Consider the following 26,507-nt stretch of genomic DNA (forward strand, 5'->3'; position numbering starts at 1 on the left):
AGGAAATTTACTCCAGCGGACACCTTATGTATAATCAGGAAATCCCAGCAGCTTTGAGAGGGTGTTTCTTTTCTGTGTTTTGCTGTTGTTGTCATTATTTTTGGGCCTTCGGTTTATGCTTGGATTTGCTTAAAAAGCTGACTTCATGTAGTTCTGCCCATCAAACCTGATTTAGCAGCATTTCAATCAAAATCTAATGTTACCAGTACTGAGTCAAAGCAATTAAGATTAGCTTTGTTAAGACTCTTTTAACTCTTTTATCCACATATATGTACTGCTCTAGAAAACGTATAAATTAAATGCCATAAAATGTTTGGTTTTTTTTCTGCGCTTATTTGAAGCTGTTGCTGTGATCAACACTGTAGCCTCACACTGTGGAGTTTGCGTGTTCTCCTTGTTATTGTGTGGATTTGCCACAGCTTCCTCCCACAGTCGTGCATCTCAGGTTAATTAGTAATTCAAAATGCAAATAGATAAAATTCTTAAGTGCATAGAAAATGTGCTGTATGAATTTATATGTGAAAAGGATCAAATTTGTAGAGCTTTGTATCGCGCTTCAAAAGGTTTGTAAGATTAGAAAAGGGCTATGAAAATGCCTTCCCATTACCATAAATGAATGAGGAGAGAGCATTAACTCTAAAGCCTATTCATTGTCCTGTGCTCATTCTCAATTCTTTATTTATCTTACACTGAGCCTTAGTGCAGCCCCTCAGTTCAACTTCTGTCTAGAATAAGCAGTTTTAGCTCCCTTCTCCTTCCCATTAAGGCAGCCTTCTTCTGATTGGCTGCCCCTCCAAAACCTCTGAAAAGACTAAACAACATGTGGATGACTCATAGCCAGAGCTGTGGGGATATTGCACTGATTGGTATCATATGGAGTAGAAATAACTTGGTCTACAGTGTACTTACCTTCCGCTTTACTTCACTAATCTGCTGCCCACCACACAGGAACCTTTATCAGCACAATTAGCTTGTCTTTAAATTCAGCTGCTTTCACCATCACAGCTTTTGTGATTTATCCACAACATTTAAAATAATTAAATCAAATTAAAATATTCATGACAGATGGTTTCTCTCTACAGACACCTTTGCCAGTAAAGTAGCAGCAGTCCAGGACACCTACGCAGACGCCTCCATTGGGAATGTGACTGGCAGCAACGCAGTCAATGTCTTCCTGGGAATCGGCATGGCCTGGTCAGTGGCGGCCATTTACTGGCACATGAAAGGGAAGCCGTTTGTGGTGGAGGCCGGCTCGCTGGCCTTTTCTGTCACTCTCTTCACCATCTTCGCCTTCCTGGCCATCTCGGTGCTGCTTTACCGGCGCCGGGCCCACATCGGAGGAGAACTGGGCGGGCCCCGGGGACACAGACTGGCCACATCAGCCTTCCTTTTCAGCCTCTGGTTTCTTTACATTCTCTTCTCCAGTCTGGAGGCCTACTGTCATATAGAGGGCTTCTAATCAAACAAAAAAAGACTCCAGTGTGACACAATACAAACATACAGGGGTTTAAAGTACAACTTTAGAGGTAAAAGAGTGAATTCTCACTGTGGAATTTAGGTCAATCTTGTATGGAAAGGACAGGAGAGGGTTTTCCTTTACACCTCCCTACTCCTCTTCCTCTCTCAACCCCTTCTGTAAGGATGCTTGGAGGTGTGTATCCTGCCCTCTAGTGCCGACAGGCCTGGCTGATAAAGGAGCGACCCTGAGCCTGTGTGAGTGTGCTTACAGTTGGGATTGGGATACCACCGAGTACAGAAGATGGCGATGCCAATAGGTGGTCCTGCATTCCACTGGAAGAGACTGCAGTCTTATATCCGGAGAGGGTTGAGTTAATCAGAGGTCTATATTTTTCTCAACATCTGACGAGAATGACTTTTTTTAAAAAACAAAAAAGTATTTTGGGGATAAAAATGCAAAAAATAAACGAAACAAAAAACGAACACACAAGGACACAAAGAGGAATCAAAGAACTATTTTCAGATCTATGGAGTAACAAATGATTATAGTGAAAATGGGAATATGTTGTTGAGTGACAGTGGGATGGATTCATAGTATTTATTTTTATTTGCATAGTTTCCTAAGGAGCACGGCAGAGTTGTCAGAAATTACACGAAGAGGAAAATCAGCAGCGACAGAGTCCGTTCATACTGGCAGACGAGTCACCATTCAAACAGGAGGGGAAGAGGTGGACGCCGTGAACATGGTCAAACTGCCCTGAACATTACTTCCGTACTCTAAACGTATCTATATATAATATATTTCCATATTTTCTGTATATTTTGAATATTTGTTTAAATGTGGTCACCTTCTGCTCTAACAACAGAGGCTGTGGCTAAGTGGGAGGGGAGGGTGGGGGATAAACTATATAATGGAACGATGTCTTCACATTTCTAAGAGTTATGTATCTTGCCTAGGTAAAAGTATGACATTGTATTTTATTTATTTACTGATATCTTGGTCTCACTCAAGTTTTCACCTTTTCAATCAGAAATCTGAAAATAGGAAAAAAAAACGTGTTGCTGCAGAGATAAATTCAGAGGTATTTTTGTACTTTTCCTTCCATGCACTTTGCTGTATAGTTCGACTTCTGGAGAATTCTACTTGTACATGTGCAAAAGGCCAATAAAAAGGTGTCGTTATGGACTGAACAGAGTGCCTGTGGAGGGAAAGGCGTTTGCTGCAGCTGCCCACAACCACCAGCTCTTTGCTCTGCTGAAGAAAGCGAGCGTTTCCTTCTTATATGGTGCATGAGCTTTTATTTATTTATCTATTTTTTTAAGCTTCATTAATTGATTGGAATCATGGAATTAAGGGCTTTCCAGGAGCACATACCCACTGAATTTGGCTAAGATCTCTCTTTCAGGTATCTGTACAATCACAAAAAGCTTTCTCCTATGGATTGGTTGTGCGCTTAGCTTTTTAGCTATACCAGATGCCCTTCATTCACCATCACATGGTTACATTAGAAAAGGTCCTTCAAAGGTAATAGGTTTTGTGGGGTTTCACTGATTTTTTTTCTGTGACACTTTGGTTGAAGCAGACAAGTTTAAGTTTAGAAAAGACTATTATTAGAGTTATAATCCATCCATGTCAACCGTGTCATTTAGAGCAGAGGTGTCAAACTAAAGCCTGGAGGTCAGAATGGGCCATGTTTGGCCTATGATGTAAAATGGGTTTGACATCCCTGCATTAGTTCCTTCAAGCATTCAAACTACATATATTTACAGAGGTCTACAGACACCCTTGAAATTACTTTAACCAATAAAAAACAAAGTCTAATATTTAGAGTGGAACATTTAGGTACCTAATCTGCAACCAGCCACCAGGTTGTGAGTGCAATGTCGCCCATCGTCGACTGTTAATGATGGGCATATCCATCCTCACATCATCCATTGGTTGGTCTCGTTATGATGACATGAGCTGGGCATTATTGCTGTTGTCTTCTCTGTGTTTCAAACCAGGAGATGATGAGCAAACATCTGACAGCAAACTCCTGATATCCTGGATAATCCCCCATCGATAACTCAGAGAATAAACTTCATGTTTTATTTAGTATTACCTGAAACTAGCAATCAGCCCATGAATTCATCATTAAGTGTTCACTGGGGTTACAGAGTGAGGATTTCAGGGTTATTTTTTCTTCTTGCTCATTATACATCCACAAAAGTCACCCCCTGCTGGCCAGTTCATGCATGGACTTGACCATCTTTTATAGTCTACTTGAGCTTGAAGGCTGAAATAATAAAGTATGTGATAGCTTTAGAGTTTTCACTTTCTTTGAATTATCACTGAATATTTAAAGGAAAAATTTGTTTACCTGACGTGTGCAGAAGGCTAGCTTCATTTCCAATTAATTGCAGGTATTTAGCACAAATGTTCAGTTACTAAAACTGCTAAAATACTTCATTTCAATACACTTTCCATAAATTTATTTCATAGTTAAGAAATGGTCATTAGTGGAGCTTTGAAGTAATTAAATGTTTCTTTCCCAAAGTCTACAAATGTAGCCTTCCTTAGAATTATTATTACTGTATTAGTTTTGTATGTGTTGCATAATTTTGGCCTCCTTTTGCTGTAGTCACTATGTAAAGAGCAAGTGTCAGCGGTTCTCCGTTTGGGGTGAAACTGCTCAGCATCGAGAGCTGTTGGTGTGGGCGTGAGAGCAGCAGGTAGCTCCAGGTTGAATTTGAAAGTAGCCCGATATTAATAATGAACTACGTTTAACACATGACTGGTGCTTTGTTTTTAAAACAAGAGTTTAAAAAACTACAGAAACTCCCAAAGTGTCAGAAAACATGTTTATTGAATAATTTGAAAGTGTATGTGGGAATTGATTCTTGGCTAATTTTAAAATCACCCAAGAGATTACCAAAGAGGAGGTGGGATGCAACATCTGTTTTAAAGTATATAAAGAAAAAATATATTGGAAAGAAAAAACGTTTTTTTAGAGTAGGCGACAGTAAATGGCAGTAACACTGTATTTCCACAAGGGGGATGTCAATCTCCAGTCCCTGTGGTTGTTCCTTCTTTAATTTCTCAGCACTCTCCTCCTCTTCCTCAGTGTTCTTCCTTTGTGGTGAGCAGTGTTGTAAATACGTCTCGTGGCTGAATCGGATGCTCTTTTCCTGGCCCTGGACCACACATGCTCACCTCACGCTATCTCTCTTTCTCTCACACTATCTCTCTCTTACATATAAACACACACACGCATATATTCAATGAAGAGCGATGGGTCCACTGCTGCACAATAGGGAGGACAGTTGGAGGGGCTTGCTGTCCCAATTCAGATGCAACACAAAACAGATAATGTACATAACTTTCAGTGTATGTTTACATAGACACAGTTTGGGTGTCCTGGGGGGTAAAAAGCATGACAATACAACTCTCACATCTCATCTACAGGTTATCTGCAGTCGCTTCGTCTGAGCCAGTGGAAGTGTGAAGTTTTTATTTCTTTCTTTTTTTCTTTTTTCTTTTTTTGCAAGTCACAGGGGGTCACTTTGTTATCTGTCCCTTTGTAAAAATCCTGCAACAGGAAATATTTTGGTCCTCAGTTGAACAGGTATTCATGAACAAAAGGAAGTGCCAGTGTTCTTCATTTTATCCCTGCCGTTAGTGGCTGTTTATATTGTTCATTTGGTTGTGTTTTTGGTTTTATCTGCCAGGACTTATTGAGTTGAAACGTTGGCCAGTGTGTGTTTGTGTGCTGTGCATGTTGCCGTGCCGAAGCCAGGCTGCGCATCCTCTTCACACCCGTGTGCACAGATGATGTGCACGCCGATGATGATGCTGTTGTCGTCACGGGGACGCAACTCAAAATTGGTTCTGTCATTTTGTCGTATTAATACATGTCTTAAGTCTGTAAAATAAATTTTTTTTTTTAAAACATAATCATACAAATCACTTCTGAAGGCACCAGTCTTTTTTTCTTCTTCTCTGTCTATAGGATGGCATTGAAATATCACCGTGCAGTAACTGGTCTAGTGGTTGATGATGTTGTAAGACACTGTGGAAGGTTTCATTGATGAGGTGAATACTGTTCTTTTAACTTTGTTTTGGTGTAACAGAAAAGGGGCACGTTTTAATGGATGGGTATGTTTTCCTGGCCTGCAATGAGATGTCAAAAATAAAAAAGCAAATTTCCAAAGTGTTTTGAGATTAAACAGTTTTGTTCTTTTTTTCTGTGAAATAAAAAAAATGTTTTCTGGTTCATATGCAAACATTGGTTTCACTCATTTAAATCAACCCTGGCCGTTTTAAATATAAATTTGCATCACCAGGAATCCAGCAACAAACCAAATGATTTCATTAGAATTCTGATAAGATTTCAAGGCTCTTGTGTTAAGTTGAGTTTGACAACACAAGAAATCTCAGTACATATCATGTAACTGCAGCTTTAAAGCATATTTCGAGTATTAGGTTGTTTAGCCACACCTCAAATTGCCTGCTGTTTATGGTTTAATGTTTATCCTGATGCTGTTAAAGAAACCAAGAGCCGGCAGTAGAGGAACTGCTTTGTTAGCATTTTTCTAAACCTCAGAATCTTCCAAATTTATATTTGACACTTCTTAAAGTCAGCACTGAGGAAACACAACCATAAGCAGATAAGAAGCAACTTCTAACAAGGATTATTGTCAATGTCTGTGTATTACTCTTTTTGGAAAACATTAAATCAAAGCCTCCTTGAGAATCTAAAACTCTTTTTTCCCTTTTCTTTTGTTTTCTTTTCTTTGTATCATTCTTAGTTCAATAAATCCATCATTTTCTTTCCCACTCACAAAATAAATGAAGTCTTTGTTTGCTGCTTCATAAAAATAAGCCTGTTAGAAAGAGCAATTGTCTAATAAGCTTGCATAATATTTTTTTTCAACTATATCAAAATATGGAAGCTCTTTTGTGCCAAAGGAGGAAAAAAGGATGCAGATGATTTTTTAACAATATTTAGGCCATAATTTTTTATTCTTTAATCTTTCCAGCTATTACTTCATATTGTTTATTTAGTGAGGTCAGATTTTAAGTTTTAGCCTCGTGCTTTTGACTTTATCATTCTTACAGGTTAACTTTAAACTGCTTTTGACATGTTAAGTAAAAAAAATATCGAAACTGAATAATGCTGTTTATATTTTCCATGTCTTTTCTTATGTTTGGGTGTTGGGCTTCCATCATGTCAGTCATCGTGTTTTCACATTACCGTATTTATTTACATCCATGTTGCATCCGTGCAAATACAGGGTGCAAATTAAAACTGCAAGCAGCTTCTTATAAAACGTGTCAGGAAGTGGACTGAAGCAGAGGACTCTTGTTCACACTTGTTTTCTTTTGTTCACTTGTGGTTTCCATTCAGGCTGAGAAAACAAGTAGATCACTTTTATTGCATTTCCACTATGGAGACTTTCTAAAATATAACATTTAAGGATAGTTATAGTTTTTGCAAATAGGCTGGAATTAATTAAATCAATATAAAAGTGGGTTGCAGAATGCCAGCTGATTGGATTTCAGCTATCTATATACACTCATTCTTTAATCACATTACTAAAATAGTGAGGGTTGTTATGTTGTCTGTTTTCTTTTTGTTTTGTTTTGGGGTTGTTTGTTTTGTATTTCAGGAAATTGCGCATGGAATTTAACCCTAACTTGAGTATTTTTGTTCTGGTTTGTTTGGTTTTCTGAAGGCAAACGACTAAATAAAAGGACACTGTCTTGGGACAAGGGTGGGAAATAAAGTGTTGTTGACGTGTCTGTGCACCAATAGGACGCCGGGGATGATTCCCACGCTGGCACAATTGGCTTAGAATAAAGACCACTGCGTCCGAGAAGTTGCAGCGATGATTGGGTGTAGGATTGTGCATTGAAAATAACCAGGCGCTGCATGTTTGATAGCAGCCAGCTGAGACTGAGGGGCGTGCGATGCAGCAGGATGGTGGTTTCCTGCAGTGTTTGTGTGCCGGATTAGCCGCTACTTAGCTCCGTGTGTGTGTGTTGTAGAAGCAGGGCGCACCGAGCCTCCAGCCAGCCGCGCCAGGTGGATGCGCCTGCAGTGATCCAGGTAGTCCCTATGGATCGCGTCCATGGATGTCTTCAAACCCGCTTTGGACAGTAGTAGTCCTAAGGCGTGCGTTTCTTCAACGGAAGAAGCAGAGGAAGATGTCTTTCGCTGGCCCACACCGGCAAATGGCATCAGCGCCGCGCCGGATACGGGACCAGCCGCACCGGGCTTCTGGACGGCCGTGTTCGACTATGAAGCGACTGCGGACGACGAGCTCAGCCTTCGAAAGGGGGATCTGGTGGAAGTCCTGTCCAAGGACTCCCTGGTGTCAGGAGATGAGGGATGGTGGACCGGTATGATAGCAGACCGGGTAGGCATCTTCCCGTCTAATTATGTCAGCAAAGGCACCGGCATTCCGGAGGAAATACGGGCCACTTCAGAACAGCAGTACCCCGTGCCTCCTTTGCACCGTGAGTATCCCACTGTGCTTCATACTTCTGCTAATGAAATCAATGTGCTATCACTGAAAAGGAGCACAGGGCTGCAGTCTTTTCTCCTATCTTTTGTCAGAGGGGGAAAACCACGTAGAGTGCTGTGTCATGGTAGGCGCAGTGCATTCTTGTTGGCCTAGAAACAGGATGCCCCAAGCATCCTTACAGCTTCAGGACCGCTATTCATCACACGGCCTTTCAAACAAACAGTGATGCACCCCACCTCAGTTCTCAAATTACAACGCACAAAGTGTGCAGGATACAAGGCAGGAAGCCTGTCACAGAACTGGAATCCTGTAGATATTCTTAGATGAAATTTGAACGATGTTATGTGCTTCAGAAAGGATTTTTTTGTCCAGTGTCCAGGTGCAAGAGAGAAAGAAATGTAAAATTCTTCTCTTAGAGAAAAATAAAAAGTAACTTCTGGGGGGAAATATAGGGCCAAGGCCTCAGAAAGATACACTGAGCATAATTACAAGTAGCTATGTGTACTAAACTGTGAAGCCCTAAATGAAAATACTCTTCCTTCTTATTGGCCTTTAAGCAATAAAGATGCTCCAAACACAGGTACAAAGCCACTGTTTTTTGACTGATAACTACAAATCTGCATGTGAGCATATGCAGGTGTTTTAAGGTAATAAAACACAAACTATCACATGCTATTTGGGCAGACCAAACCACCTCAGCTGTCTTTGTTAGCAGCTGTCTCAGTCTTGTTGGCTTTCATGTCTTCATACTGAGGCAGCTGGCCTACTTTCACACACCTGAAATATTCATCAAGGTCAGTCTGCTTACTGTTAGGACTCTACAACATGAGCACATACAGCCTCAAACACTTAGTCTGTTCACATCAGCACATAGACCTCTTCTATATAACCTGCATTTATTCCTTCTCCAGACATTCTAGCCAGATTTTAGGACAGATGCTTATCCTTGTGTAACAGCAAGAGGGATAGTTTCTGAATTTGGGGCAGCAGGGTGGCTTAGAGCTCTAAGAAGGCCTCCTTCAACTCAATGACCTGTTTTTATGATCCTTGCTAGCAAGCATGTACCTTGTTGAAAAGCAAAATGGGGAAATCCTAAAGGCTGCAGACAGGTTGACCCTGACTTCTAATGTCACTGGATGGCTGTAAGTACAAATACACTTAGCTGATGTTTATGTTTGTCTCATATGTGTCTTCTTTGTTTCTCAGTTCTTGAGATTGATTTCTCAGAGCTCACCTTGGAAGAAATCATCGGGGTTGGTGGTTTTGGAAAAGTCTACCGTGCAATGTGGCGGGGTGCAGAGGTGGCGGTGAAGGCAGCACGACGGGACCCCGATGAAGATTTGGAGCAGACAATGGAGAGCGTTCGCCAGGAGGCCAAGCTCTTTGCCATGCTCAGCCATCTCAACATTATGGGTTTGCTGGGAGTGTGTCTGCAGGAGCCTAACCTGTGCCTGATAATGGAGTATGCCCGAGGAGGCCCTCTCAACCGGGCTCTAGCTGGGAAACGCATCCCTCCATGTACTCTGGTTGACTGGGCTGTGCAGATTGCCCGAGGCATGCACTACCTCCACTGCCAGGCTATTGTCCCCATTATTCACCGGGATCTCAAGTCCAGCAACAGTAAGAGTCACCTCACTTTGCTTTTTATTACCAAGTTTAAGAACCAATGCTGAAAAATGGTGAAAAAGGCCAATTTTCATATTGTGTGTCTGATCTTAAAAACAGGTTTCCTGAAGAGAACATGTTTTTAAAAAAAAAAAAGAAAGAAAGAAAAGAGTATCTGGCTTTGTTCTTAGAGACATGGCTTACTATTTTATTGTGAAATATTCAATTAATTGAACAACTGTCTGTGCCTTTGATGTCTTTCATGCATAAGTTATAGCATTCAAAGCAATAAAGGTCTTTGATACATCATAAGTCTTGCCATATGTGTGGGCAAAACGTGAAATATGCTGAAATGGACTTTTATTTAAGTCGACAGCATTAGTTTTCAGTATTTAGATACAATAAGGAATGTAATTGCCAAACAAAATAGAGGCCAAGAAGTTATTATCTACACCCAGCAATGCCACGATTGCAAAGACTGACATGACTTTGTCACTGATACTAATCACTGGTGCTTAACACCTCCAAACAGCCCTCACCCAAAGATATATCATATTACAGTCTTTCTGGGACAATAATAGCTCTGCTGATGCACTATTCAAGTACCACATGAAATGAATTTTGAAAGTAATGCTCATTCTGTGACCTGCACTGCTTGTATTCACTTCAGGAATGAGAGTAGAGAGGAAAAGGAGTTTTCGTGTGTGTTTATGGAGCAGTTGTAATCTTGCATTTTACTCAACTGGATCACCTAAATCCCAAGCCTATTAGTGAGGATTTGCCCAATGCTCTGTCCCAGACTGCCTATTGGAGGCTCTGACAATACATAGCCCAAGCCTCTTCCCTGCCATTGGCTTGTTCTGCAGTGATCAGCTCAGACGCCGCACTTCAATAGGGTGCTTTAAAGCGTTAAAGTCAGTCTAACTGGTTACCATCCTGGGAAATTAGGGGAAAACCCATGTCCTCATCACGGTACAGGAGCGCTGCAGGACACCGCAGTTGTCATTTAGCTATTTCAGAGTTATGCCAGTGATTATTTTTCCCCCCTCCGTTGTTTCTTGTGACTCAAAATTTAGTTTACCTAGCAAAGACATACATAACATGAAAGAATATCTATCTGTTTTTCTTTAGAGACTGCAAAATCCTTCCAAAAAGTTAAGATACTATCTAAAATGTAAATAAAACAATTTCAAGCCCTATATTTAAGTTTAAACTACTACAAAAACAACACATGAAGTCATTGACCTTGATACTAGGACTGCTACAGGACTGAATTTAAGCACCAAACCAACATCCCACAGATTCTACATTTTTTTTATTAGTAGTAAGGGGGGGTCCATCAGTCTGCAAAAGACAGAATGGTCATATAGTTTGACAGTGAAAGAATAATATTTATTTTGTAAAAAAAAAAAAAAAGATTCAGGGGAGTTCATTGTCTATAGAACATGGAGGACTTCAGAATTTGAAGAACTCTCTACATGCACAGGAGAACTCCGAAAAATAATTGATTGGCAGCAGTCTTCTGGCTCCCAGGTAAAAATTCTGTAATTAATTCACTGCTGACTCATATCACTGTTGCCATGAATTGTAAAAACCTTGGCGATTCCTTAATCTGATTCTTTAATTCTTAATTTGATTCTTAACAATCAAACTGTTCGCCTTTCAGTGCTGTGGTTTCTGAGTGAATGCCTAAAGGCCTATACTGTAATGCTCAGTTATATTTTGTATATATTCTACACTGTTTCTACACAAACAGCTGCTTTGGACCTGAGCTCATTTAAGATGTACTGAGTTGAATGGAAAATTGTCCTTTTGTCTAACAAATCAAAATTTGAGCTTGCTGTCAGAAACCTACAGTCATTTAAAAATAAAGTACACCCTCTGGCATTTCCAAGCTTTCACATATCGGGACAAAACAAAAATATCTGGTCTTTAGCAGGTCTTAAACTGAAGTAAATATAACTTCAGATGCACATGATATATGTCAACATATTACATTATTTATTTAACAAAAACTAAGCCAAAAATGCAGATGCAGTGTTTTTAAACTAAGTATGCTCCATGAGTCAAAAGCTTGTAGAAACACCTTCAGTAATATTAGCATAAAGTAATCACTCTCCATTTGACTTTATCATTATCTCACATTTTTGGGGAGAAATTTTGGTCTACTCGTGTTTTTAGAACAATGCTTCAGTTTATTGAGGTTTGCAAGCCTTCATTTATGCACAGCACTCTGATGGTCCTAGCACAGCATTTTAGTCCGGTTGAGGTCTGGACTCTGAACCGACCACTGTGACACCTTGATTTTTGTCTTTTTCAGCCATTCTGTTGTAAATTTGCTCCTGTGCTTGTCAGGTTACATGACCCACTTTCAGCCAAGCTTCAGCCTCACATTTGACTTTCAAATACTTCGGTAAACAGAGGTGTTCATGGCCGACTCAATGACTTCAAGGTGCTCAGGTCCTGTGGCAGGAAAAAACAACCTGTCACAGTGCTCTGCAGTTGGTATGAGGTGCTTGTGCCAATGCTGTGCCTGGTTTTTCCCAAACTGGCGCTATACATGATGGCCAAACATCTCCACTTTGGTCTCGTTTGTCCAAAGGACATTATTCCATTGCAGCACAGCTTACTGTAGCTATGATACAACGCTAATGATAGCCACATTCTTTTTAGAGACAAGAGCTTTCTGCTGGAAAAACTTAAAGCCGAACTTCTTTCATTCTTTTTCTGTTTGCCTTACCATGAACTTTACAAGCTTGGTTAGCATGTTAAATGCTAGAGTCTGACACTGGATTCTCTGAGCATGGCACTGTCTGACCTTGAGCTGAATGTCCTGGGACATACATTCCTGAGAAGACTGGCAAATCTCTTGAATGTTTTTCAGTTGTGAATCTTTCTCACTGCAGAACGATGAATCTCAAATTGTTTGCAAATGGTCTTATTAGCCTTCACAGACTAATGGGCAGCAACAATTGCTTCTTTAAGGTCATTCCCAGTATCTCTCCTCCTTGGAATTGCATTGACATATACTTGAATGCTCCCAAAACTTCTGCTTTTATAGGGGAGATCACACATGCTAATGATCAATTAATCAAGTCGTGTATTTGATTAGCATAACTGGCTGCTACTTACTGGAAGCAGTAAGGGTGTACTGAGTTTTTCACATTCTGCATTTTGGCTTAGTAAAGCTGCTAAGAACCAAATATTTATATATATTTTGAAAAAACACTATGTAACATTCAAAAATAATAAGCGGTAAATAAATATGTGTAACTGTAGAAGTTAATGTAGGTGTATTTTCTTTATGCAATGACTGTATGCTGCCATCAAGATGACATCTCCAGGCGAGGCCTTTGCTTATTCCAGGAAGACAATGCAAAAACATATTCTGCACATTTTGGGAGATCATGGCTACAGGTGCAAGGCTAACTGGTTTACAGCCCACACCTGTGCATCACTGAAAAGAAAAGGGACACATTATTAAACAAAAAATACAACAAAGGGGCTTCTAAGCTGTTGAAATAAAAAAAAAAATGCTTTCTGGTTCATATGCAAACATTTGTTTCACTCATTTAAATCAACCCTGACCGTTTTAAATATAAATTCGGCTCTGGTGTTAAGTTGGGTTTGACTCTCAGAAGAAGAACTCTCAGTACATATCATGTAACTGCAGCTTTAAACTGCAGTTGAGCAACTGAAATCCTTTTTCAAGCATGGGAGAACATTTTATTTTCCAAACTACACCAACTGGTCTTGTCAGGTTCTTCAGTTTCTGCAGGATTAAATATGATACAATTCAACAGTAAAGATACTCATCGTCAACTTTATTTCTATTAGATTCGAAATGAACACTTACTTAAAATAAAGACAGTTATTCTCCGTTTCAACATTAGATATGTTGTCTGTAGAACTTTTTTATGCATAGTAAATTAAACAGAAATTAGGGCATATTTAGGTACATGTATCTGAGTTTAGTTTAAGAAATTCCCCAATGAAAAATTCCCCATTTTATTCTATAAAGTAGGTCTCTTTAACATCCAGACAAATGAATTATAGTGATTAGAGAAGTGAGACACTGCCTAGTCACACGCTGCTGTGGTAATGAAGGGTTTGAAGGCAGCATCATGCAACTAATCCCCCAAAAAGGCAGAAAAGTTAAGATTTCTTTTTGTAACACAGGAACTGATCTATGTGGAAGTCTCATTTTCAGTCATACTTGCAGTGTTGGCCAGATAACTGTCTGGTCTAGAGCTGCATAACTCTGTTTACAAAGAAAGTTGGGAGTTCCTTGAACTATTGCACATTCTTGGTCTCCAGAGACTTCGTGTTTTTGGCCATCCTCAAGCTTCTCTTCTAGCGTGAAGTGTACTTGGTATGACTGTTTTTACAAAACATGGTCAAAACTTGGCCCATATTTTAAAAAACAGTTTTATTAATCCACCACATCCTATTTTAACCTTATATTCCATCGTTTGCTGACCTGAAACTCTAAATTTTACAACCAGCTTAACTGCAACTCTTGCTTTAATGACACATAGCTTTGCTTTTCATTCTATCCCACTCGGCAGTATGCCATTTTTATATCTGAACAGTTTCCACTGCCTCTCTGGCCTCTCCTTCATAGCCATTTGGTAGATGCTCTTATCTAAAGCACTGCGCATTACAGTGAGAGAAGCATTTTTGGCCTCAAGGGGAATCAGCTGTGTTTGTTTCATGTTGTAGTTCCCTATCAGGAGTTACTTTAGCCATGTGTTTGGTTTCAGTTTCTTTGAAAACTGCCCGTCTAGCATTAGAGCCACATGAGCACCAGATGAAGGGGGTTCTTGATGTGCACCACAGCCTGCAGACACACCCTCCACTGGGCACGGCCACAGCAGATGGTCTGGCAGTGCAGAGCTGAATGGGGGAGAAGGAGCATGTGGTTAGGAGGAGTCCTGTTTGGCTTGCGCATGTTGGGATTGGGTTCTTTTCTTTTTTTTTTTCTTTTTTTTTTAATGCCTAATGGTGAAAATGGGTGTGTCACAGCAGGGTATTTGTGTAGTTTAAGCATATTATCAGTGTTTATTTGAGGTTTGTGCTGTTAAAATACACAATGAGAGGATTGTCACTGATCAAGGGTGGTGGTTTTCATCTCTGCTTTACTGGAGTAGCTCACCATTTCTTGGTTTCTCTGTTTGTTCTCTCCTTTTCTCTTCTCCACTTTTATCCTTCCAATCCTTTCATCATGGCCTCCCACCAACCGCACCCTGTTTTGTTCAATCATTACATGTCCAATTTTTTGCGTTTCCACATGCATTGTGTTTTATCATGGTACTCCTGCTGCTGCCTTCCCCAACATTTAAACATTTCTGATGGCGATTACTGAAACCTTTTATTTTTACGTCAATCCTCCCACCAATCTGCACGTATACCTCCCCTTCCCACATCCTCCAACCTCTTCCCCATCATGCAATAAAATTCCCTCATCACTTCCCCCTCCTACATTGCCACCCTGTCCAGTCCTTATCCTTGAGAGGGTTGAGATGGAAGATCTCAGCAACAAGACTCTGAAGATCACAGACTTTGGACTGGCTCGAGAGTGGCACCGCACAACCAAGATGAGCGCTGCCGGCACCTACGCCTGGATGGCTCCTGAAGTCATCCGCTCATCTACATTCTCCAAGGGTAGCGACGTTTGGAGGTGGGCAGGGGAGGGTGTTTTTGCAGGGAAAAAAACCAAAAGCATCATGTTGTGGAACTGGTCTGAAACGGTTAAAACACCACGCACTAGAAAAAAGTTCAGCCCGGGCAGCAGTTGCCATAGTGACAAAGCACAGACTGACACATGGGAACAAGAACATTATGTTGAGTTTTATGAGAAGGGTACACAAATGCAGTGCATGTAACCGTAGCTTTATGCACTGTGATGTTTTATGCCAACGGATAATGAGGAAGCAAAAAAGATCAATATTTTAAATATTTTTGCAATCACATATCTGATTTACAGAAATGTGTACAGAGAAACACCTGCAACCCTCACACCCATAACTGCTAAGATATACTGCACATACTTAGCTCATGTGTTTTCATTTCCATATTTAATGTGAGAGCACAGATCTCATACATTCATTTCAGTGTTATTTGTTATGCTAAAAGTTGAAAAGGCCGGTCATCTAGTTGATTGATTTACAGTACTTTGCAGTCATGTTTTAAGCAAGACTATCAAGCATGTGGTGGTTTTAGCTTCTAATATATGAATATTTGTCTCCAGTGGTGTATCACTGGGTGTCTGGATCATTGGTCATACTAAATTAGCAATCTGAAGATGTCAGTGGATGTTCTGATCAACTGGAAGGAATATTTGTCTGGAAATAATCAGCAGAATATTTAATAAAATACATAACAATGCCCTGTTTATTTGGAGGATTTAGATATCATGATTTAGCCTTATATCCTCATTTCCATCTCCATGCTTTTATTCTTAAACTGTGCTCGAGTAACTGCATGATTTACAGGTCAAAATAATTTAAATTTATCTTTTGTGCTGTCCTTTGAATCCTCTCAGTTCATGCATCTGAAATAGGCCTTTTTAGCTTCCTTCACAAACCCTTTAAACCAGCTTTCTGATTGGCTGCCCTTCATTAACAGAAGGGTTACACAGTGGGTGGGTGGGTAGTCTGTGCTCTCAGCCAGAGCTGTACTCCTGAAGTGACAGCAAAGAGGATATCCCCACTCTGAGATATCATACAGAGCCAAGAGCAGTCTGAAGCCAAGTCACACCAACTCAAGCATCAGTGTATGTAAATGAGATGACAATTGTTCCACTTTGAATGTCTAATTTGGGTATGTCATTTCAGTGTGGGAAGCATATTGGTGGTGGGTTTAGCACCGTCAGCTTTGAGCCTGCTGGTCACCTGGGGCGTTTCTGTGTTGATTTTGCTTGATCTCCTTATGGATGCACGCGTTTTCTCTGGGTGTTCCGGCTTTCTCCCACACAAACATGTCAGGATAAAAAGTTATTTTTAAATTATGTGTAGGGGTGAAGTGTAAACAGCTGACTGTCTGTCTGTGTTAGCCCTGTGATGTACTGTCCAGGCTGTCTCCCACCTCTCGCTAGGGCTGCACGATTTTGCATAAAATGAGAATCACGATTTTTTGGCTTAGAATTGAGATCACGATTCTCTCACGATTTTCTTTTCCAGTATAAATATTTATTGCACTTATTAACTGCACATCAACTTCGTAACAGTTGAGACTGAACATAAAAACAATAAATAAACATAAAAACAACAAATGTTCTGTATCACGTGGTATAAGGCTCCGCCCTTGTCATTTGTTGAGCAGGAAGAGTGAGCACTTGTTTTCATGCAGAGTACGTCCCGGATCAAAATGCGGTACAATCGTCGTCGTCGTCCTAATTTTTTTTTTTTTTTTTTTTTAAATCGTTGTCATTTGGAAATGAGATCGCACATAAGTATGAATCGAGATCGCGATTTTCTAACGATTAATCGTGCAGCCCTACCTCTCGCCTAATGAAAACTGGGATAGACTCAACCCTTCTGTCACCCTGGTTGGAAAGCCAGTTAAAGGAATGAATGAATGAATGAATGAATGAATAGACTTTAAAAATGGCTAATTTTCAAAGTTTCCTGACGTTATTGGATTAATAACTTGTTCACGTTATCACATATAGTGTGAGAATTGTGGGAGCCAAGACCAAGAAGTATGCATTATAAAAGTAACTCTTTTCTCAAGAGTGCAGACAAGAAAGGGGAATTATTTCTTCTTCCTAATCAATGTTCCACCCTGATGTAGCATAAACACAGATCAAATACAGTAATTCCTAAGAACAGAGGTCTGTTTTGACCTGTTTAATTGCTATATAGGTGAACAAACTGTGTAGACAGTCAGGTCATAGCTTGTGTCATTACTTCCAAGTCCTTCTGATTTAAATCTGTGAAGACTAACCTGTCATACACTGATCTTCAGGCATTCCTGATTTATTTGATTTCTTGGTTATTTAGCTCCAGCATTAGTCACATGGATCTGTGAGCTTCTTTTCTGTCCTGTTGACATTTTCTCATTTTGACCTTTTTATATCTCACCTTGGTATTTACATGAGTGGTGCACAAATGCAGTGCCACACTAATCTTTTTTTGACATTTATTCAAATAAAATGGATTTGGTGAACACTCACAGTCTCTTTCAGCAAGCATCGTACTTAACATTCATATATTCATACACACTTTTAGCTTTAGAGGCACACTGACAGATATTGTGCAAGTACTTCTGCATGTACATCAAGCTCCTTTCTCCTGAGAGCACACCAGAGAACCTGTTGATGGTTTTTTGTTGTTGTTGTTGTTGTTGTTGTTTTTTCAGTTATATATCCAAATTGAATTCATGAATCTTTCAGTTTCTGGGGGTTTTTTCAGCAACTGTTTTTTATCTTTTCCTTTTTTAAAAATCTAAAAGTTATGGTGTGCTGTTGTGGGAGCTGCTGACTGGAGAAGTCCCATTTCGTGGTATCGATGGTCTGGCAGTAGCTTATGGAGTGGCGATGAACAAAATGGCCTTGCCAATCCCATCTACCTGTCCTGAGCCCTTTGCACGTCTTATGGAGGGTAAGAAAAGAACATAATTTAATGTTCATGTGAAGTGTCGCCCTTCAGCTTAGATGAAAGGAATCACATAGATATTTGAGATTCAGAAGCAAATATGTTAACCAGATGGTAGTTTGTTTTCCCAAACATACCACAGATTTTCTTTCTATTTTTTTTTTTTTTATTAAAAATGAGATGGTTAACTACAAGATTCCTGTGTGTTCAGATCCTGTGAACCATAACTTACAAGCATCAAACTTGCACAGAATATTTTATTACTTTCTGGAAACAGTTAAAGAGCAAATTTGCTTGGATTGTGTTTCATCTGGTGCCACAGACTGCTGGAGCCCAGACCCTCACTCTCGGCCACAGTTCACAGCTATCCTAGACCAGCTGACGGCCATTGAGGAGTCAGGCTTTTTTGAAATGCCAGCAGAATCCTTCCACTCTCTCCAAGATGACTGGAAACTGGAGATCCAGGACATGTTTGATCAGCTGAGGACCAAGGAAAAGGTAAAGATGAGAGGTCTTTGATGCAGGTAGTTTGGAAAATTGCTGGTTAGGATTTACAGACATTTGAGGGGGGGGAGTGCATTTGTAAGGTCAGACACTGGTGTTGGGTGAGAAGGCCTGGCTCACAGTCTCCCCTCTAATTCATCCAAAAGTGTTCTGTCGGGTTGAGGTCAGGACTCTGTGGAGGCCAGTCAAGTTCTTCCACACCAAACTTACTCATTCATGTCTTCGAGGACTTTGCTCTGTGCAGTTATGCACAGTCATGTTTGAACAGGGATGGGCCATCTCCAAACTGTTGCCACAAAGTTGGAAGCATGAAATTGTCCAAAATGTTTTGTTATGCTGATGCATTAAGAGTTCCTTTCATTGGCACCAAGGGGCCGAGCCAAACTCCTGAAAAACAACCCCAGTTTTGGGATGTCCTGAGCTTTTCTTTTTCCCATTCACTGTAAATACAGCTTTGTTTTTGCTGTACGTTTTAGTGTTGTTGTTTTAAATTCACCTCTTGTATTTGGATTTCCCAGGAGCTGAGATCGTGGGAGGAGGAGCTGACCCGAGCGGCACTGCAGCAGAAGTATCAGGAGGAGGCGTTGAGGAGGCGGGAGCAGGAACTAGCTGAACGTGAGATCCACATCCTGGAGCGAGAGCTCAATATCATCATTCACCAGCTCTACCAGGAAAAGCCTCATGTGGAGAGCAGGCAGGGCAAGTTCCGCCGCAACCGTCTTAAACTTAAGGATGGAAACAGGATCAGCTTGCCTTCAGGTAATGAAAACAAAATATGGTACTTAAACAAAAATCATAGTTGCACTATACAATATTTCACCCTTGATTGATTATAGCGAGCTGAAATGAATTTATAGACTCCGCCTGTATGTTTTGCCCCATTGTTTATGCAAATAGTTGTAATTATTACCAATTATATTTTTGTTTGTTCATAAAGACTCATTCCCATCAGCATGACAAGCACAGTGTCACATGATCAATAAAGTAAATCATACTGACAAGATCTTTAACAAATGTGTGGTTTTTGCTGCTTTTATTGCTCTTAGTTGGAATTTTCCTCATAAAAAGCTTTTTATATGGCCTTGTGATGACACTGAGACATTGCTTCGAGCTGTCTTCAACTTTGTCACTTGAGTCAACATAGCTGGGGTGTGGCGTCACACTCAGATGACAGATAATAGCAATAGTTTCCTCATGGGTAATCACAGACTATATATAAAAGATAGGTGTCACTTCCAAGCCCTACAAGTGAAGGCAGTATGTCCCAGTAAGTCCCTTTCTTTATGATAACAGAAATTCTTACATTTTTCCCTGAAATGGAGTAAGTTGCAGGAACTTGCCTCACTGAAACAACTGAAAATGAAAACATGCTGCAAATAATTAAAAGAAAATGGGTTGGGGTATACCTACCTTTACTTGACATATATTATCTTGAAAACAAAAGCAGTTCTGACAGATTTGTATAAAAAAAATAAATGACAGGGTCTTTGTTCACTTTCTTGTATGTTTTTAATTTCACCAAACAGCAGGACATCAATCTTTTTCACTTCTTTACTTGTCTTCTCATTGCTCATACCGAGGCTCATACCAAGGCTACTGGCGTGTGGCTGGCTCTGAGCTCTGGATAGCTTGAAATTTAGCCACTTTTCCTTTGTTAGTGTCTCTGAAATGTTTATGCTCAGCTGGCTGGCGGTGATTTAGGTTTGTTGGTATGAATATTTTCGTGGTGGTCCCCCTACAACAGGGATGTGAAATGCATTTTATATTATGGGCCACATACTACTGACTTTGATCATTAGTGGGATGGACCAGTAAAACTACTTGATTGCAGTATGGATGGCAAATTGGGGGGGAGGGTGTATTTATTAATAGAAAATCTATAAAACTGTAAATCTGTGTACGCCTTCATAATTTCAAATGGCATCCAGTGTGCCGGATTGGAGTCTTTGATAGGTCAATTCTGCAGCAGCATTTAAAAAAATAACCACAGCTAACTAAATAACAAAATTACAATAAGTACAATAAAAGAAAAATATTTAATTAGTTAGTTAATAACTAATTTCATTACAAGAGAAACTAAATCTCACTGAGGTCAAAGGCCAAAGAATAAAAATGGGTTTTAAAACATGTTTTAAAAGTGGACTCATATTTAACAACCCGCCCTACAGCCCTATTTTAACAAACTGTGTCTTCTTCACTCACAATGAAGAACTCGCTAATGGTCATAGCCACACGCTAACATGTTGTTAGAGAGTGAATGTGCACATGCATGAAACGGACTGGCTTGTAATCAGACAATCGGGACCTCTAAAAATCACTCAAATCAGTGAATGTGTAAAATGAATGTGTGATGTCCATCTTTTATACAGTATCTGTGCATAATGCTGTACAACTCTGACAATTTTCAATGATTTTAATAACATACGCACTCAATTATCAGTCCAGACATTGTAGAAATAAAGATTAATCAAAATTGTTCTCCATTACTGCTGCCAGCTATTCATGTATTATAATTCATTTTACTTTTTTTGTCTTGGATTTGCATTTACTAAGGTACCACATACACAATTAGAAAAACTAATGCAAGTCTGATTAAATATTTTAGATTTTCAGCACAAAATCACTGTGCAGGCATCTCCTTCCCATGATCGACGGAGGAGTTTGCTTAGCAGCGGTTCCAGCCCTCCCACTAGTCCACCGATGTTGCCTCGCCTGAGAGCCATCCAGCGTAAGCATAATGCAGTTTTTTATTATTAAATTCCATAACTTAACTTTCCATCAAACTTGTTATTGGCTCGTGTAGTTTCCTTTTTTATTTGTTACTATTCTTTAAAACCCATTTTGCATTTTCTTTCTAAAGATTTAGCAATATGTCATTTTGCAGTCACGCCGGGGGAAGGTTGTACAGGTTGGGGTCGCAACACTTGTTTTCAACCTGATGAGGAGGAAAGTGAGAGGAAGGGGTCAAGAAAGAAGGGCAGAACTCGTGGATGTGGCCCCTACAGGGAGCATAGCGCTGATGCAAGGTGAGGAGACTGTAGTTTTGCTGAGGTTTTGTGGAGTAAGGCTTATACTTTTTTTGTTGCATTCCAATATTGGAATTGCTTCCAGAGTTAAAAGGCATGATTTGGAATACAAAACCCTTTCTTGCTCACAGTGTGAAGCCTCCCCATGAGGGCAGCCGACAACGGTCCTGCAGTGCCCCAAACCTCCGCAGATCCCCTAGACACAGCCCAGCAGTGCCTGGAGTGCCAAGCCTTGTGGAGATGGGTGAGCAGGAAGAGCGTAGTAGATCTGTTTTTGTCTGACATATGCACACTCCACATTATATTAGAGGGAGCTGTAGCTTAAAGGTGGCAGGCTGGCTGGAAGTGAGCTATTTCACTCCCACACAGTTCTTAGTGGTTGGCCTGGCAGACTCACAGATGTGCATGTTTGCAGCTGTATGAAGATTATGTACTTTCAGCAAACTGAATTTAGAAAGATGGAGTTGAAATACTAATAGACTTCAGGTCATTTCCACTATTAAACATACACTATTGTTTCTGTCAATATATCAAGAAAGAAACTAGTTTTATGTTTATGTTGTTTAACCAATTAAATAAGTTTTATAGTTCAAACATGGTACTTTTTTTTTTTCAGAAAATGAAGACTGCTGCTTCACTACTGAACCAGGAGCAGCTCCTGGTCAGTCCTACCTCTGCATTCCCTTCCATAAGGAGACCCACACTGCTGCTGCCGCTGCTGATGGTGATGGAGATGAATACTGCCTCAGCAGTCAAGTGCCAGGAACACCACCATGCAGGAAGAGCCCAGGTGGAAGCAGACGCTCTGAACTGGTTTTGCTGGGCTGTGGGGCTCTGCTTGCAGCCGTCGGGCTGGGCTACAACTTGCTAACATTGGCCCAACCGGAAGAGCATATCAAACCACGCTGGGAGGGCTTTTTCCACAGAACGGGGAGCCAGAGGCGAAGCACAAGCCCCCCGACGCGCAGACTATTCCGGCGGGAAAGCCCGCTCAAACCGTCGGCACCTTCACTACCTGAACGAGGCTTACCCTCCTCATACACACTGCTGTCTTTATCATCAGTGTCTGACTGCAACTCCACTCGCTCGCTGTTGCGCTCTGACAGCGAGGAGCTGTTGGTCTGCCGCCCTGCCTCACCGCCCACACAGCCTCCTCTTCCCTCTCATGTCTCACAGCATCAGGCCATCCAAACTCCAATCAACCCACTGGTCAACACACACCTTGAGAGCTTCAAGCGCAACCCACGCCAGTCGCTCACACCCACACATGTTCCCTGCACCACAAGTTCCTCACGCAGCCTCCGTCGAACGCCATCAGACGGAGCCATCAAGAAGAGCTGCCCACCTAATAATCTGGAGCCATTACCGGAAAAAACAACATTAGAAAACGCAGGTAAAGTGTTGACTGTGTTGCCATGTTGTGACTATGAGTATGAATGGTCTGTGCAGGTTCTCAGTCATCTAGGTCTTAGTAATCTAAGGAGCTTGGAAAGAAAAGCAACTGGACTTCTTTAAGATTCTTGAAGACATTTCACCTCTCATCTGAGAAACTTCTTCAGTTATGAAGCATGAATGGTTGCCTGTCTCTTTATGTTAACCCTGTGTCAGACTGGCGACCTGTCCAGGGTGTAACCCACCTTTCGCCCTATGGCAACTGGGTTAAGTTCCAAGTCTCCCCCAAGTCTGAACTACATAGATAGAAGAAAATGGATGGATGATGTTTTGTGGACTAATTGGATTTGTTTTTCTGGTTCCCATGATGTCTAACATAAATCTAAGGAAGACAGAAGCCTGGGAATCAGGATTAACAGTGTTAATTAAGCATCACCACCAGCATGTTGCTATTATTATGTTGTGATCATTGCATTAGCCATTAGCTGAAAAAAAAAACCCATAAACTGTGTGGAAAAGACAACATTTAAACAATCATATTTATTTTAATTAAATGTTTTCTCAGTAGGTAAAACCAAAGACAAATGTGGATGTGGCTTACAAATCTGCAAAGAGATGCTAGATTGCAGCTATATACTGCCTGCATTCTGAAAAATGTGTAGCTGCTAAAAGATTTTCTGTTGCAAAGTCTAAAAACCTGCGCCATTGCTCTATTACCTCAGTAAAAACCTTTCCTGTGATTAAGTGAATTCCCAGTCGGACCTCATAATGTCTTGTTCAAGCAAAGTTAATGAGTGAGTCACAGCATTTCTACTATGTCCATCGTTTATATACAGTCTGTAGGTAAAGCATCCTTAATCGGATGATGTTGTTTAGAATCATTTCCCACTAGCTGATATTTAATAATAATATCCTAATTTTTTGCCAAACAATTAGCCAACTTTTATTCTGCTACAACAGGTGGCTTCAGAGTGTTAAAAGAAGACTGTTCAGAGGTCCCTCGGCTGCCCAATCCAAATGTTGTCTTCCCACCAACACCCCGCCGTCGCTGTCCTCCTGAACGCCCCAAAACCTTGGACTTTGTGGCACGACCTCGGCCTTCACCACGAGCGCGCTCCGATGTGTTTTGGGCAGAAGCTAGGCCCAGGGGAAACGGACAGACCCTAGGTAACGGCGACTCCCCTGCCCACACCTCAAGCACAGAGACTCCACCCACCGTAGAGTTCGGGAGAGACTCAACAGTGCTACCCACACCCATGGAGGCCCCAACACCGTACTCCCCACGCCGGAACGAAAATTTGTTGGATCAGCTGGATGAGGGACAGTATCGGGATGGAACAATCCCACTCTGCAGACCGGAGACGAGTCTTCCTAAAAACTCACCTCACCGCTACAAACCAGGATTCTGGTCATAACCCAGCCTGACCCTCACTGGTCCAACACAACATGGAGACTCTACCTGCTGTTAGCTTTTGGATGACCACAAATCTGGGTCAGTTGGCAATCTGGAATTTATTCACCTTTCTCCATCTACACAGTGGTCGTAAATGCTAGGAAGATATTTACTGTGAAAACACTCCCTTTCTGGCATTTGCTGCAGTAAATCTTTAAATCTTGCATCCAAAACTGCTCAAACAAAAAAATAAAAGAATTTGAAAATATAATCCGACCCAAGCCTGCTCGATTGTTCATTAGAGGAAAGAGATTTCATGTGTCATTTATTTTTTTCTTTCAGACTAAAGTCAGTAATGGCTTTCACCTACATAAAGCTTTGCATACTTGTGTCGATTTTAAGATTGAGTTAAAGATTGTGCATTTAATAAAGTGCACTTTTGAAAAGCATCATGAATGTAAAGCATCAGGTTTTCCCACTGTCAAAAACCTCTGGCTCTGCTTGTCTGTAAAAGCATTGTGTTATGTGAAATCCTCTGTTCATGTATATCACCCACTCCTGTTCTCATGGCAGATGGATTCCTGTTTTGTACTGACCACCTGTTGTCACCAGTCACTTCCACTATCCCAGTGATGGGGGATGTTCTTGTATAATATGTGCACTTCTTTGTATTAGCAACCTACAGTCTAGAAACGATCTCCGTTAACTAATGTCTGACGTCGTCTCGAGCTCTGTATGGTGACCATAAAGAAGAATGTCACTACCGCTTGGGTTCAAAATAGAGACCATTCGCTCTCCTGTCTACTATTTGGTGTAACCCTGCAAGAGCAGCCAGAAGAGAAACATTTCTCCAAACTAAAAAGGGAACTTTGTGTTTGTAACTATGTAAATTGTCTGCCTCATAAATTGTTGATTAGGAAGATGATGTAATAAGGGATACAAAGTGGCTTTTAGGTTATGTGAGCCTCAGTGATGAAAGACTTCACTTTCAATCAGGCCCTGGTGGCATGTGGAAGTTTAGCCTCGGTTATTTTTATATTTGCGTTTATTTCATTGCATTTATTAATTAATTTATCTGATGTTTTATTTTTATATAATTTGTTTTATTTGCCTTCTGACACTTATTAATGATTTCCATAAATGTTTTTAGGGTTTTCAGTATCTGTGCAAATAAACAGTCGGTCTGTTCTGATGTTGCACTATTCAACAGATTTCATGACCACAGCTACATATCAAAATTAATTTCATGACAATTTTTAGTCATTTTATTAAATAAAAAATAACAAGGTAGCAGCTTTGAAATAAATAGGTGCTAAATGCATTTAAACTGGGATTTTCCTCACAGATTCTACTTGTTTTAATTTCCTGGACAGGGCAGTTTATAACAAAATAAAATATATTTAGGAATGATTTACTGTGCTTCTGCCAGAGGTTAATCCTGTTAATTGACTGTAAATCTACCACATTAAAATAGAGCAACACTTATGTGAAAAAAAAATGAACAGAAATATTCTCTGACTTCAGTCTCAATGCCTGATTCTCTCATTTTATTTCCAAATGTTAAGTGGCCTCTTATATTTCAGCTCTCTTTATTCCAAGTGTGACCCGATGTACTTGTGTATGTGAATGCTTTTTCAGAATGTGCTCATGCTCAATGTAGAAACACGGTATTTCAACTATGGGCAGTAGTTGAAACAAACTTAAGGTGTCATGTCTGAAACGTTACCACGAATAAGCTGAACTGTTGCTCATGCTGGGAACAATACTGTTAATGACTGATTTGTATTGCACTGGAACACACTTGAGTAAAATCATAGTAAACTATTTAACTGGATCAGTATTTCTTTGTTAAGGCTCTACAATTGTTTATGTGACTATGGGCCATGATGATGATAACACAAGCGTGTATTCACTAGGCCAGTCAGTAGGGTTTGAGTAGCTCAAGAGTAAATTGTGTTGCTTATCCCAGTGAACTATTTTGCATGTAAAAAAATATGTAGATTTTATGTGAAATGTTCAATTTAT

The 26,507-nt window shown here is 40.4% G+C and overlaps 2 protein-coding genes across 5 annotated transcripts in view; both read left to right on the top strand.

Annotated features, from left to right (window-relative positions):
- Nucleotides 1–5,806, top strand: part of slc8a3 (solute carrier family 8 member 3) — a 128,140-nt gene extending 122,334 nt beyond the window's left edge. For all 3 annotated transcript variants that reach the window (XM_005746504.2, XM_005746503.2, XM_005746505.2), the window contains one exon: nt 1,083–5,806. In XM_005746504.2, the coding sequence (XP_005746561.1) occupies nt 1,083–1,459 (377 nt within the window). In that variant the 3' untranslated portion in view covers nt 1,460–5,806. The remainder of the gene's footprint in view (nt 1–1,082) is intronic.
- A 1,513-nt stretch (nt 5,807–7,319) lies between these two features.
- On the top strand, nt 7,320–26,306 carry map3k9 (mitogen-activated protein kinase kinase kinase 9). 2 transcript variants are annotated; one of them, XM_005746507.1, is made up of 11 exons: nt 7,320–7,957; nt 9,172–9,585; nt 15,070–15,250; nt 18,025–18,173; nt 18,490–18,665; nt 19,190–19,430; nt 21,277–21,399; nt 21,532–21,697; nt 21,829–21,941; nt 22,314–23,090; nt 24,050–26,306. In XM_005746507.1, the coding sequence occupies exons 1-11, from the start codon at nt 7,570–7,572 to the stop codon at nt 24,502–24,504; spliced, it is 3,183 nt and encodes a 1,060-aa protein (XP_005746564.1). In that variant the 5' UTR covers nt 7,320–7,569; the 3' UTR covers nt 24,505–26,306. The 2 variants fall into 2 exon arrangements, with proteins under 2 accessions (XP_005746564.1, XP_005746565.1); XM_005746508.1 differs by having other exon boundaries at nt 21,556–21,697.
- The last annotated feature ends 201 nt before the right edge of the window (nt 26,307–26,507 follow it).

The sequence above is a fragment of the Pundamilia nyererei genome, unplaced genomic scaffold, assembly GCF_000239375.1.
Source record: "Pundamilia nyererei isolate P.nyererei 1_Seehausen unplaced genomic scaffold, PunNye1.0 scaffold00179, whole genome shotgun sequence".
Classification (NCBI taxonomy): Eukaryota; Metazoa; Chordata; class Actinopteri; order Cichliformes; family Cichlidae; genus Pundamilia; species Pundamilia nyererei.